General features: G+C 37.1%; 1 protein-coding gene across 1 annotated transcript in view; it reads left to right on the top strand.

Annotated features, from left to right (window-relative positions):
• Positions 1-12,766, top strand: part of Shc (SHC-adaptor protein) — an 81,800-nt gene extending 69,034 nt beyond the window's left edge. Inside the window, exons 5-10 of the mRNA XM_071688638.1 lie at positions 796-983; positions 1,488-1,765; positions 4,512-4,643; positions 5,715-5,950; positions 6,530-6,640; positions 8,337-12,766. Coding sequence (XP_071544739.1) covers positions 796-983; positions 1,488-1,765; positions 4,512-4,643; positions 5,715-5,950; positions 6,530-6,640; positions 8,337-8,468 — 1,077 coding nt within the window. The 3' untranslated portion in view covers positions 8,469-12,766. The remainder of the gene's footprint in view (positions 1-795; positions 984-1,487; positions 1,766-4,511; positions 4,644-5,714; positions 5,951-6,529; positions 6,641-8,336) is intronic.
• Positions 12,767-14,079: the final 1,313 nt, after the last annotated feature.

Below are 14,079 nucleotides of genomic sequence, written 5' to 3'. Positions count from 1 at the left end.
CACACTACTGACTACCAGCATGTTATTTACAGCTTCAAACTGCACCCCTTATGGGGTAGTTTAATATACTCCAGATAATGTTTTCCTATATTTTACTGCTCATTGTCATGATGCAGTTGGATAGAACATTTTTAAGTCTATCTTTGCATTATAGCTTATTCCTCATAAAACTCAAACTTTACAACATGATTTGGCATGGTGTCTGTGTTTTATGATGTGCCTTTTACTTCTTTCTTGACACTTAACTCTTTTATGTCAGGAAAAGAGGCCTCATTGAGTTCCAGTGTCTTATAGTTGGTGGTAGAAAAATTTCATCATTCTGATGAATGAGTACAAAACAGCAAAGATTTTTAGAGATTGATACTTTAGATGTAATTGGTCCAAAACTGCCAGTGACAAAAATTGTCAAAACTTTATTGACTGAAAATTAAAACAAAAGTGCATGGCACCCATTCTTGGTGTATTCCTGAGTGTGAATGCAGAATGGTAGGAATTGATCTCTTTAACTTCTTATAGAGTGCACATATTAACCCATGTTCTGGACCTTGGTACCCACCAACAGTCAGAATAGTTGCCTGATACAGTAGGGTTAGGGGTTGGGAACTTTAATATTCTCACTTTGCTCACAGTAGCATGAGAAATTCAATTTTGCAGACTCTTCTGTAGTCTTTTTGGTAAAGTATTCAACACTTAAGGAATTCATTAGCCTAAATTTTCTCTCTCATTTTGTGAGGATAACAATAAACAAGTTTTATGTAAAAGCTACTAATGTTTGTGCATGTGTGAACTTTACAGGACACCTTAGACTTCATCGCTTATGTAGCCAAAGACAGCCGTTACGGGCGTGCATGCTTTGTGCTGGAATGTGGGGGAGGCCTGGCCCAAGATGTGATAACTACCATTGGCCAGGCCTTTGAGCTCAGGTTTAAAGAGTACCTCAAGCGAACGCCGTCCGTCCAATACACCAGCGTCAAATCTGACAAGTAAGTTTAATGACTGCTCTAATTATTTCATGTATACAATAAGAATAGGAATTTGGAGAAAACAATAAGAACAACAGCCAATGACTTATTAGGATATGTTGAGTCACTACATAGCAACTTAGCCTTCAGGGTTGATACTTCAGCAGGAAGACAATGCTCAAAAGAGATTAGAATAATTGAGAACAGAAACATGATGAAACAGAATTGAATATTGTTGCAGTATTTTTCTGCTGCAGAAATGAGTTTAAGTCCGTCTTAAAGAGGATGGTTAGTTTGAATTATGCCATGTCTCCAGATTAATTGACTGTGCTTTGATGATTTGAATTTGGGAGATCATCAACCTTTTATGGTGTTCATATTTTGTTAAGGCAATTTTCTTACCAAATAATGCTTGTTCAGTTCTGTGTAGGATAGACCATTTATGGCAATAGTCTCTATGATTGTGAAGTGTTTCAGTAAGGAAATAAGTTTGCTATACCACACTTGCTTTTTCTGCCAACCTAGGCCTGGGATAAATGGTGAGGGAACAAGCTGGGGACGTGATGACCCTGAATACTACAATGACCTCCCTGGGAAGGTTCCACCAGACCTACCCCCACCTCCAGTGCCCCCACTTCCACAGTACTCAGCTTCAGAGAGTAAAAGACCACCTCCTGTTGCTACATCTTGCCCAGCTCCTGCTACCCCTTCCAGCAGTGGGTCAACTACTTCTGTCTCCCCTGTACCATCAGCAGGAGCCCCAACTGTGCTCCTTAACTCTCATCAGCCACTGACAGGCAAAGGTAGTGTTGATTGAAAACTATAGAATTTTTATTTTTTTATTTTTTTATTTTTTTTTTATTTTTTTTTTTATTTTTCCAAAAGAAGGAACAGAGAAGGGGGCCAGGTGAGGATATTCCCTCAAAGGCCCAGTTCTCTGTTCTTAACGCTACCTTGCTAACGCGGGAAATGGCGAATAGTTTGAAAGAAAATATGTATATATATATATATAGGTATGTAGATTTGCGTGTGTGGACGTATGTACATGTGTATGGGGGGGGGTTGGGCCATTTCTTTCGTCTGTTTCCTTGCGCTACCTCGCAAACGCGGGAGACAGCGACAAAGTATAAAAAAAAAAAAAAAAAAAAAATATATATATATATATATACATATATATTATCCCTTGGGATAGGGGAGAAAGAATACTTCCCATGTATTCCCTGCGTGTCGTAGAAGGCGACTAAAAGGGAAGGGAGCGGGGGGCTGGAAATCCTCCCCTCTTGTTTTTTTTTGTTTTTCTCAAAGAAGGAACAGAGAAAGGGGCCAGATGAGGATATTCCCTCAAAGGCCCAGTCCTCTGTTCTTAACGCTACCTCGCTAACACGGGAAATGGCGAATAGTATGAAAGAAAGAAAAAAAGAAAATGTATGAAAAGTTACTAAATGCAGTGAGAAGTATTACAAGTATTACTGGCAGAGTAAAGCAGATGTGCAAGTATGAAGAGAGGAAGGTGAGTAGTTCAAAGTGTAAGTGGGTCAGCCTTAAGGATGTGTGATGTCACTGATGTAGTCTTATCTGTTTATGAACAGGGTATTGTGGAAGGTGAATACAAGGGTCTTAGAGTAAGGGACATGCTGTGGCATGCTGGGTGTTGGGAGTATGAGAGTAGGATCATTTACTGTTTGATGATTACACAACTCTGGTGGCAGAATCCAGAGAGTAACTCCAGAAGCTGATGACAGAGATTGGCAGATTGTGGTAAAGGAAACAGTTGAGAGGAAATGAGAAGAAAGGTAAGGTAATGAGGTGAAGCAAGGGGTTTATATAGGATGGTTTGAGGGTATGTTTGAATAACAAGGACCTGGATAAAGTGGATTGCTTTAGGTACCTGGGAGCAGACGTGGCAGTAGGTATCTTACAGTTTTACCTATTGTCAGTGTCATTGATGTATATCAGAAGCAGAATTAGCCCCAAGATTGATCCCACTGATGCACAATCTGTTATGTCTAGCCATCCATAGGCTTACGTCTCAATCATTGTTCTGGATGTACTGCCAGTCAACCAATTTTTAACCACCAAAGTACAAGACCCTTACCATGTGACTGATCTTTTGCAAGTAATGTTTGACATGGGACTTTATCAAGTGCTTGTTAAAATCTTAAAGATTGTATCTGCTTTACTTTCATCATATATGTTAGTTATAACAGGAGAAATCGAGCAGATTTGTCAGACATAATCGATTTTATTAGCTAAATGGTGATCCTCTAAGTGATTCTTTCCAGAAGTTTGCCAGCTATGGATGTTAAGCTGATTGGACTATAATTTCTGGGCAGGGATTTATTACTTTTATGATGAGAGAGCTTGGGAAGTGAGTCAGTTGTTGTTCGCTGATGATACAGCGCTGGTGGCTGATTCATGTAAGAAACTGCAGAAGCTGGTGACTGAGTTTGGTAAAGTGTGTGAAAGAAGAAAGTTAAGAGTAAATGTGAATAAGTGCAAGGTTATTAGGTACAGTAGGGTTGAGGGTCAAGTCAATTGGGAGGTAAGTTTGAATGGAGAAAAACTGGAGGAAGTAAAGTGTTTTAGATATCTGGGAGTGGATCTGGCAGCGGATGGAACCATGGAAGCGGAAGTGGATCATAGGGTGGGGGAGGGGGCGAAAATTCTGGGAGCCTTGAAGAATGTGTGGAAGTCGAGAACATTATCTCGGAAAGCAAAAATGGGTATGTTTGAAGGAATAGTGGTTCCAACAATGTTGTATGGTTGCGAGGCATGGGCTATGGATAGAGTTGTGCGCAGGAGGATGGATGTGCTGGAAATGAGATGTTTGAGGACAATGTGTGGTGTGAGGTGGTTTGATCGAGTAAGTAACGTAAGGGTAAGAGAGATGTGTGGAAATAAAAAGAGCGTGGTTGAGAGAGCAGAAGAGGGTGTTTTGAAATGGTTTGGGAACATGGAGAGAATGAGTGAGGAAAGATTGACCAAGAGGATATATATGTCGGAGGTGGAGGGAACGAGGAGAAGTGGGAGACCAAATTGGAGGTGGAAAGATGGAGTGAAAAAGATTTTGAGTGATCGGGGCCTGAACATGCAGGAGGGTGAAAGGAGGGCAAGGAATAGAGTGAATTGGATCGATGTGGTATACCGGGGTTGACGTGCTGTCAGTGGATTGAATTAGGGCATGTGAAGCGTCTGGGGTAAACCATGGAAAGGTGTGTAGGTATGTATATTTGCGTGTGTGGACGTATGTATATACATGTGTATGGGGGTGGGTTGGGCCATTTCTTTCGTCTGTTTCCTTGCGCTACCTCGCAAATGCGGGAGACAGCGACAAAGCAAAAAAAAAAAAAAAAATGAATGTTACTCATACAATAAGTTTTGATTTTTCCTGTTTTACCTTCAGTACTCCCCTAAACCATAGTGACATACAGTTCATATGATATTATCTCCTCAAAGGTCATAATCTTTTTTCAATGTACCTTTTATTGTAGGAATCGAGTAACTTTTGCTTTGAGTATGCAGGTGTTGATTGAAAAATATTATTTGCAGTGTCTGACAACTTAATAGACTTTTCATCTGAGGGAGCACAACCTTCACCCATGAGATGTGAGCCAGAGTATGTGAATGATGCTGTCATCAAACAGAAGCAACTCCTTGACCAGAGAGATCCCTTTGACATGCGTAAGTTAATCCATGTTCTTTAATTCGCTTGATTGGCCATTTAATTCATTTGATTTAGTACTAGGATTTAAGAACTACATTTTCTGCTGTGCATATAATCTTATGCAAGCAAACTTTCTATTACTCAGTAGCCTACACTGTGATATAGTACCTCCATCAGTTACAGAATCAATACAAACAATTGTATATTCAGTTGAAAACTTGGGAGGTGCTTAAGACTGAATTCCTTGGGTATAGAAGAAAAGCATTTTCATCTTTATTGCATTGTTAAGATGAAGCTGCAAAAATTAGAACAATAAATATAACAGAGAAAGGTCAAGTTGTAAGGGCGCAAGAATAAGATATGGATTAGAAATGGAATCTTGATAACATTATACAGTAGTGAGTTTTAGAGTTTTCATGGCATGAAATAGACCACCAGTACAGTTGTAAGGCATTAAACATTCAGTGAAAGAAAATAATCATGTAGTGAATTAGCCTCCTGGAGGTAAAAATCTATACTTTTTTTAGGGTAATTATAACTTGTACAGTCTGTAAATTATGCAAAGGAGTAATTGAAAAGGGCACAAAACACTATTTTTTTACTGATTATGGCATGACAGGCAAACATTATATTTACTTATATCAGATTATAATGAGACATGTTTAAGGCAATTCTGTGATAACTTAGGCATTAATGATTGGGTGGTTTGAGATGAAAAGGATATGTTGTTTTATTGGTTACTGAAGAAACTGAGTGTTTTGTGAGAGTGACCAATGCACCACCTTGATCAGTCCAGTGTAGTTTGATAAGACACTAGATATTTCCAATATGTCATATGAAACCTCTAAAATATCAATTGAATGGAAAAGGTGAAATTTTAAGATTAAAGCATAATTACATATGGTTAGACATACAAACTCCTTTACCATCACTGCATGGTAAGAGGAGCATTTCGTGTGAGTGAAATGCATTAAAATAACTAACCAAACAGTTTTGCAAGAGACAAAGTAAAAGATTAGTTGTCTTCTCTGCTTATATTCCAAGACACATATTCTCAGTGTGTGTCACAAGAAATACTTTTCTTACAGAGCCCTTCAGCATGCAGTTGTCTCAGCTGAGTGGAGGGGTGAGTGGCAGTAGTAGTACTTCCAGTGCCATTGGTGGAACAGGAGCTGGGGCAACAAGTGCTGCTGGTGTAACTACTATTGGAGCTTTGGGAGGAACCACGAAGCCTCTTCCTCTTAATCAGCGGTTACAGTTACAGCGTGAACCCTGGTTCCATGGTGCTATCAGCAGAAAAGAAGCGGAAATGTTGCTCTTACAGGTCAGTTATTTTTGTCTTTTAATCTGAGCATGGTGTATTATAAAGAAGTACTTTGTATAGAGGAATGAATTATATATATACATAATTTTTGAAAGAAAAAGTTATTTCATTTTTTCTAATATGAAAAAATTATAAACACCTGACTGTGTTTCTCACCTTAAAGGATCAAGACTACTTTATTAACAAGAAGTTAAAACCAGTAGAAACAACTTAACAGTTACTCAAACAGTTTTTTACCTGAGGACTGCATACAGAGATGGTGTTTGCATATTTTGCATACATCTTAGAGTAGCGTGATCATGGCACCAATCCCTACTATAATTGGAGGCATCTGTAGTTGGAGGATAGCCTTCACTTGATTAATATGCAACTGTAAGGCTCACTGTTAGCAACTACCCAATTATTTTTGTATCCATTTTAATCTCTTCTCAACCTAACTCTTGTCAGTTTAGTTAACTGGAAACAACAGATACATGGGAGTATTGTTTTCGGAGGAATAACTCCCTTTGAGTTTCTGAGAAGGTTTTCCATTGTGCTTATATTATTTTTTCAGTCTAATGTTTGCCTTTTACATTTTAGGATGGAGATTTCCTAGTGCGTGAATCTCAAGGAACTGTTGGTCAGTATGTCTTGACTGGGATGCAGAATAACACGAAAAAACACCTGCTTTTGGTTGACCCAGAAGGAGTGGTGAGTATTTATGAGCTAATGAAAGAGAATGTTATTGATATCAGTTTTTGACCTTTGATATTTTAAGAGTATTCACAGTACTTTTAAAGATGTTCAGCAGAATATCGTCATTGTTCTTATGATTAATTTCTTTCATGCATGCTCTGTTTTCCACATAAGCATGGTAGCACCAGGAACAGTTGAAGAAATGGCCTTTTTGCTCACATCCATTCTGTAACCCCCCTGTCCACCATCAGGCACCAGAGACCCTTCCATGGTTTCTCTTAGCCGCTTCATGTCCCTTGGTCCCATCTACTGACAGCTTATTGCCTGTTATATTTACATAATCCTATAAATGTTGATAATTATTTTTGTTTTCAATAAAAATGCAGAATTGTCGAACAATGCATTTATGCATTTTCTGTTTTTCTGTCTATATGTATCTATCTTTGTCTCTCGTTATATCCTCTCCATTCTGTGGAGTAAATCAGGTATATATAACCTCTGAAATGAAACATGATCATCCACACTTTTTTTTACCCTTAAATGTCAGAAGCCATACACAGCTGACTTTACAGGGAGTGCTGGGAGTTGTAGAATTAGCACTAATCTTTGTGGCATCTTTTTAAACTGCAAGCTAACATCATGTCACTGTATGGTTACTAGGGTGTGGCTTTGGTTTCTGTCCTATGCAAGCAGCATGAGTGGCGACTTGGTGACTCCTCATTATGATCAGCCCTGTAATTATTATTATTGTTTTCTTAATACTTGATTGCATTTTCCCTTGTTAGTGAGGTATAGAAATGGCCTCATTTGCTCACATCCACTCTAATTGTCATGTATAATGAACTGAAATCAGAGACATCTATCCACAACCAGGTCCTACAGACCTAACTGCTTCATATGCATTGATTATTATTATTGTTATTGGCCATTTCCTGTATTAGTGAAGTAGTGTCAAGAACAGATGACTGGTCCTTAGAGAGAAAAATTCTCACATGGCTCATTTCTCTGTTCCTTCTTTTGGAAAAGTTAAACAGGAGGGGAGGACTTTCAGCCAATGCCACACACACACCCACACACACACACACACACACACACACACACACACACACACACACACACACACACACACACACACACACCACTCCTTTTAGTTGCTTTCTACAACACGCAAGGAATAAATGGGCAGTATTTTTTTTATCCCTATCCCACGGATTATTGTTATTATTGATTTTTTTTATTATTTTTTATTGTACTTGATACTATTATTATTACCTTGCTAACACAGGAAATGTCAGTCAGTATGAAAAAATATATTTTTATTATTATCATAAATATTATTCTGTAACCCTAAAGACCCCTTCTTCAGGAGTTCCTGCAGCTTCATGACAGCATTACAATCAGTACTCCAGTGATAAAACCGTGCTGAAGATGAATTTTCACAGGAAATTAAAAGTAACCTTCACTGAGTTTATATCACTGTTCCTGAATGAGAGTACATAATCATTAAGGAATTCACTCCAAAAGAGTCCATTATTTTCCTGTTCCTAATGGGAATGCAACCTTGAAGCTGCAGGAACCCTGTATAATTTGATGTATTCATATAGTTAGTTAAGTCTCATGTGAGACTTATATACATTTTTTTATTTAGTTAATTCACTACCAATAAGTTAAAAGCTTTTTAACATATTGCATCACTTAAATTTTCTTTCAGGTTCGGACAAAGTCGCGTACATTCGACAGTGTAAGTCACCTGATTACGTATCATCGTGATTATGAACTACCAATTGTTTCAGCTGAATCAGCTCTTTTACTTCGCAACCCAGTCTTAAGACGTGCACGCTAGTAGTGATCACTGAGCAGTTGTACACTTTTGTGGGTTGGCGGAAGACTGTAATACGCCTCACTAGCTGTAATGTTAGTGTCCAGTGTCCAAAATATGTGCAACTGAAACTCTAAAGGCCTGCATGGTTTACAATTATTTTGTATCTACTACTAAAATTTTGTTGGTTGACTATTTATGAGGCATAACTTTATTTCATGTATGTACAACTATCATAACATATTTGTTCAAATTAAAGCAGTGTTTATGTCTTCATCTTTATATAGTCCATATAAATGAGTTATTCATGACTGTTGTAAAAGTGAAGGATCATGGTATTTGTTTCAAACAACTGGGTATTTGAAGTATGTTTTGTTGGGTATATCTGGGGAAGGATTTTGGTATTACAGGATTCTAAGAGACAATTATAACAGATTATGTTGTAGAATGAAATGGTTTAGTGAAAATTGGTCATGACTGCTTAGAGGGCCTCCACAAATGAAATGCTCGGTTTTGGAATTACATGTTAGAATACAGTATAACACAGTTCCCATTGGCTGTTATGTCATGTTTAGTGGGTGGCCAACCTGGATAAGCAAAAGAGAATTAAGCCATAACATAGGTTTTTTATATATCATATTTATGTTTATATCTTCATTTTTCATTATGTAAAAAAATGTTTGCCTCAGTCCATTCTTAAGTTTTATTTTTGACTTGAAAATTTAATGTTTTGATTGGATGACTTTTTATTTCAGTTTGAAGTAAATTTAAGTGTGTTTTGGTTGAATCTCTGATTTTTTTATCTTTTTATACTTGTAATTTGGATTATTATTATCTTAGCAAGACCTTTGGTTCTTGCATTGTAGATATAAAATCTGTATGACATTATATTAGTTTCTGATTGGTATTCCACACAGAAAACTATCGAGTATATTTCAGTCTTGTCTTAGGTGCTTAAAGACGAATCCTAATGTTGGTTTCTAAAAGTTTTAAATCTTCATTGCCTCTTCCAGTTAAATGTAGGAGGAGAATCTTTGCATGTATTTTTTTTTTTTTCTATTTAGAACACTGGAATTATATTATTTGGCAAGTGAGATCTTGAAAGTTAAAGAGTTAGTTGGTCCATGGACCAGGAAGGCATACGGCAAAGCTTTGCTCACATACACATTACATAGCATCCAGGATTGATTTCAAGCATGGGAAATGTAAATGCAATATTTTGAAAGTGGAATTTATCCAAAATTTAATGGTAGTTGTATGCAGAGGACTTTGCATAACTAAAAGAATCTTCATGGAGAATGCTCCTCAGTGTGTAAAAGTTTAAACTGAGGAATTAGATATAATTGAATTCTCAAAACAAAGAATATATTTATGTGATAATTTATGAATCTAGATATTTCTAAATGGTGGAATTTTAGCAATTCATAGTAGTATTTAGGTTATTCCCAGTATTGAAATGAATCCATAATGAGCACCTAACACAAGCTACAGTGAGAAATGAGTATTTTGTCACTGAATTTTATTATACTTTATGTTGCAAGATTTTTTTCTTTGAATTTTGATAAATGGCTGGCTAGTCAAAATTTGCTCTCAGTGTAAAGTTTTTCAGATGCAATCTTCACACAATTGTATTTTTTTTACTTGGGACTAAATGATTTACATCTTTTCTTTGTAAGTAGGCTCTTTGCAATAATATGACAGCAATATATGTCCATAGCTACAGCTTTGTGATCAATCTCACATTGTCTGAAACCTTTGGCTCCTTTTTAGCTGAGAAATATGGTGTGATTCTTCGGCTTTCTCAACAGTTCACAAACAAAGTTAGTACTGAAATGCTGTAGTTTCTGATTTCTGTTTTCAGATTAATTAGAATGCAGGTAATAAATAGCTTGTCCCATCATTAGTTTTTAACTGGAAGTAGTGCTTGAAACATATCTATGGATTGTATCCATAGTATTCTAAAAAAAGATGTAATGAGCTTAAGGTAGGGTGTGCCTGTTAACTTCAGAAAATGTCTGTTGGACTGGAAAATATTAATTATTTATTAAACTCTGAATTAATACTTAATAGAATATTTTATATTTTTTTGGAGTGCTCATCATGGAACCTAAAGTATAGTATCTTATATATTACTTTTGGAATGCTCATCATGACACCTAAAACATGGTATCTTATATAATATTTTTGGAGTGCTCATCTTGAAATCTAGTATGCTGACATTGGTTCCTTTAAGTACAGTGTCATAAATAAATTGTATGTAGCAAGTCCTGGCTTAATGACCAATTTTAGGTTGATAACCGTTAAATCTAACGTATATAATCACACATTGGTTCCTGCAGAACATAAAATAGTCACACAGAGACCCTCCAAGTTTTTTCCCTCAAGCCTTGCATCCAAGTCTATTCCCTCAAGCCTTGCATCCTTGTGCCCTCCTGTTGTTTGTGCCTCAAACGGTTCCCAAGTGGCTCTGACAGACTCAATTTTGCATTATTGTTAAAACTAACACCCCATGAAATTTCGGTTTATTGACAAATGAAGTCCAGCCTGTGGTGAAGAGGGTAATTGTGTCCCACATAAATTTATTATTTGTCTTTGTTAAAAACAGATGGGTTGATTAGAATGACCTGAAAATTTTTTATAGCTTTATGTAAAAAAAATGTTATATAGTTGATTGTAAGCCAGCTGAACACTCATATTTTTTGTATAAGTGATGAAGTGTTATTCAGTGCTTAGTTAACTGAAAAAAACCTTTTCAGGCACTCCCTCATGTATCAGTACAAACCCCAACATAGACTTTGGCCTGAATACTTAGACACTGCTTGAAATGTTCTTGTTTTGCTGATATATATGAAGCTTTATAGTATTTGACTCTGGCTCATTCATCTTCAGAATCTCAGTATTGAAGAGACAACAAAATTCAGTCCGACAACAGGAAATAGGGATAGAATGGGGAGTGGAAATTGTGGAATGAAGTAGTACATTACCTATAAGATGTAGTGATCCTGCTTGTTATATGAATGATCCACTACATCAAGCATTTACACTTAGATTTTCAAAATAAAACTTACTTTTGGTGAGTTGTGGGATGGGTACATTTTGCTTGTAGATGTGATATAGATGGAAGTGATTGATCATATTATACAATATCTCGGAAGGATTATTGCAAAGTTCGGGAACCATTGCTGTAGGTTATATAGTAGTATTCAGGTAGTGACTGAGAATTCATGTCTTAGTTACCACTAGTTCACAAAACATTACCAATGCATATAGCTTTAAACTTGCCACATTCCTTGCAAGACACCCAGCATCGATCGTTATTTTCCCTACATAGCAGCTTAAGTGACCATAGCCCCGTACTTTTTATCTGCTGGAGAGTTTGTTTAGCATTTGGATTGATGAAAGGATTTGTAAAAGGGCTCCTCAGTGACATACCTGGTGTGAGGGGCTTTCCCCAGATTGGACTACAAAGTATGGAATTTCAGTGTACTTTTATGGAGGTTGTGTAAGGAACTGTCACTGAGATGAGAATTCAGATCTAAGATAAGTAGAGTTGGCAAAGGAAAGACTTAAGAATAGCTCTTAGTCACCCAAAATATGTTTTTGCAACAATTTATGAAGTACAAGTTGCATTGAAAGCCTTCTGTTCAAAAATGCACTCTGTAATGGAGCAATATACAGTTTAATTCCCTTTTAACTTAAGTACACCATTACTTAATGATATGACATATATCATTTTCAGTAGGGCAACATTTGATGATAAGTCTCCCCCCTTTCCTTGTGTATAGCAGACGTCCTGTGTTTGTGTCTTGATGGTCCATAAGAAGAGCAATAGGTTTCTTACTTGTAACCCAACTAGCTAACTGTAAACCAAAGAATTAATGTAGGGACTGGGAATATATGGGTAACTAATCCTCTTCACATTTTAATATCAGTGTGTAACAAGCTACTGAAGCTCTATTTTTCAACAAATATTTTTGCTACATGAAATGACTGTGTCATTGATGACAAACTTGCCTTGTAGTTTTTAGAAGTGACATGTCCTTATTTAGTTCTGTGTATTATATGTTGTAATATACTGTAATTCAGTCAATATTAAGATTACATTTAATTGTATATACAATCATGGTATTTTAATGTTGTGTGCCAAAATATGACTCATTAGTTGATTTACCTATTGGCTGTTGATAATCAAAATGATTCTTTATATTAGTTACTTGTGACTTGGCTGACTTTGAAAATAATATATAAATTGAGACACGTGTGAATGAATATAATCACTGTAACTTTGTATTAATAACTGAATAAAATATCACATATTAAAATGCTTGTAATACTTATTACCTCCTTGAAATTTTACAGGACTTTTTTGAAAGGGATTTCTAGATTTACAAATTTATTGTACTTTGTTAGAAGCAGTGAAAAGTTTTTATCGAGGATGTAAGGCATGTGTACGTGTAGGAAGAGAGGAAAGTGATTGGTTCTCAGTGAATGTAGGTTTGCGGCAGGGGTGTGTGATGTCTCCATGGTTGTTTAATTTGTTTATGGATGGGGTTGTTAGGGAGGTAAATGCAAGAGTCCTGGAAAGAGGGGCAAGTATGAAGTCTGTTGGGGATGAGAGAGCTTGGGAAGTGAGTCAGTTGTTGTTCGCTGATGATACAGCGCTGGTGGCTGATTCATGTGAGAAACTGCAGAAGCTGGTGACTGAGTTTGGTAAAGTGTGTGGAAGAAGAAAGTTAAGAGTAAATGTGAATAAGAGCAAGGTTATTAGGTACAGTAGGGGTGAGGGTCAAGTCAATTGGGAGGTGAGTTTGAATGGAGAAAAACTGGAGGAAGTGAAGTGTTTTAGATATCTGGGAGTGGATCTGTCAGCGGATGGAACCATGGAAGCGGAAGTGGATCATAGGGTGGGGGAGGGGGCGAAAATTTTGGGAGCCTTGAAAAATGTGTGGAAGTCGAGAACATTATCTCGGAAAGCAAAAATGGGTATGTTTGAAGGAATAGTGGTTCCAACAATGTTGTATGGTTGCGAGGCGTGGGCTATGGATAGAGATGTGCGCAGGAGGATGGATGTGCTGGAAATGAGATGTTTGAGGACAATGTGTGGTGTGAGGTGGTTTGAGCGAGTGAGTAACGTAAGGGTAAGAGAGATGTGTGGAAATAAAAAGAGCGTGGTTGAGAGAGCAGAAGAGGGTGTTTTGAAATGGTTTGGGCACATGGAGAGAATGAGTGAGGAAAGATTGACCAAGAGGATATATGTGTCGGAGGTGGAGGGAACGAGGAGAAGAGGGAGACCAAATTGGAGGTGGAAAGATGGAGTGAAAAAGATTTTGTGTGATCGGGGCCTGAACATGCAGGAGGGTGAAAGGAGGGCAAGGAATAGAGTGAATTGGAGCGATGTGGTATACAGGGGTTGACGTGCTGTCAGTGGATTGAATCAAGGCATGTGAAGCGTCTGGGGTAAACCATGGAACTATGTAAGATCTGAAGTGGGCAGTAAAGATTATGTTATTCCAGTATGAAACAGGAAGAAAAGTTTGTTGGTTTAGATATGCAACCTAAAAGTGTTGTCAATTACCTTTTAACCTGATTTTCATGAGGTGAAACAAACCGACAAAACCCTACTCATTCATACATA

Source organism: Panulirus ornatus, chromosome 46 (genome assembly GCF_036320965.1).
Source record: "Panulirus ornatus isolate Po-2019 chromosome 46, ASM3632096v1, whole genome shotgun sequence".
NCBI lineage: Eukaryota > Metazoa > Arthropoda > Malacostraca > Decapoda > Palinuridae > Panulirus > Panulirus ornatus.
This window is presented reverse-complemented; position numbering and strand designations above follow the sequence as displayed.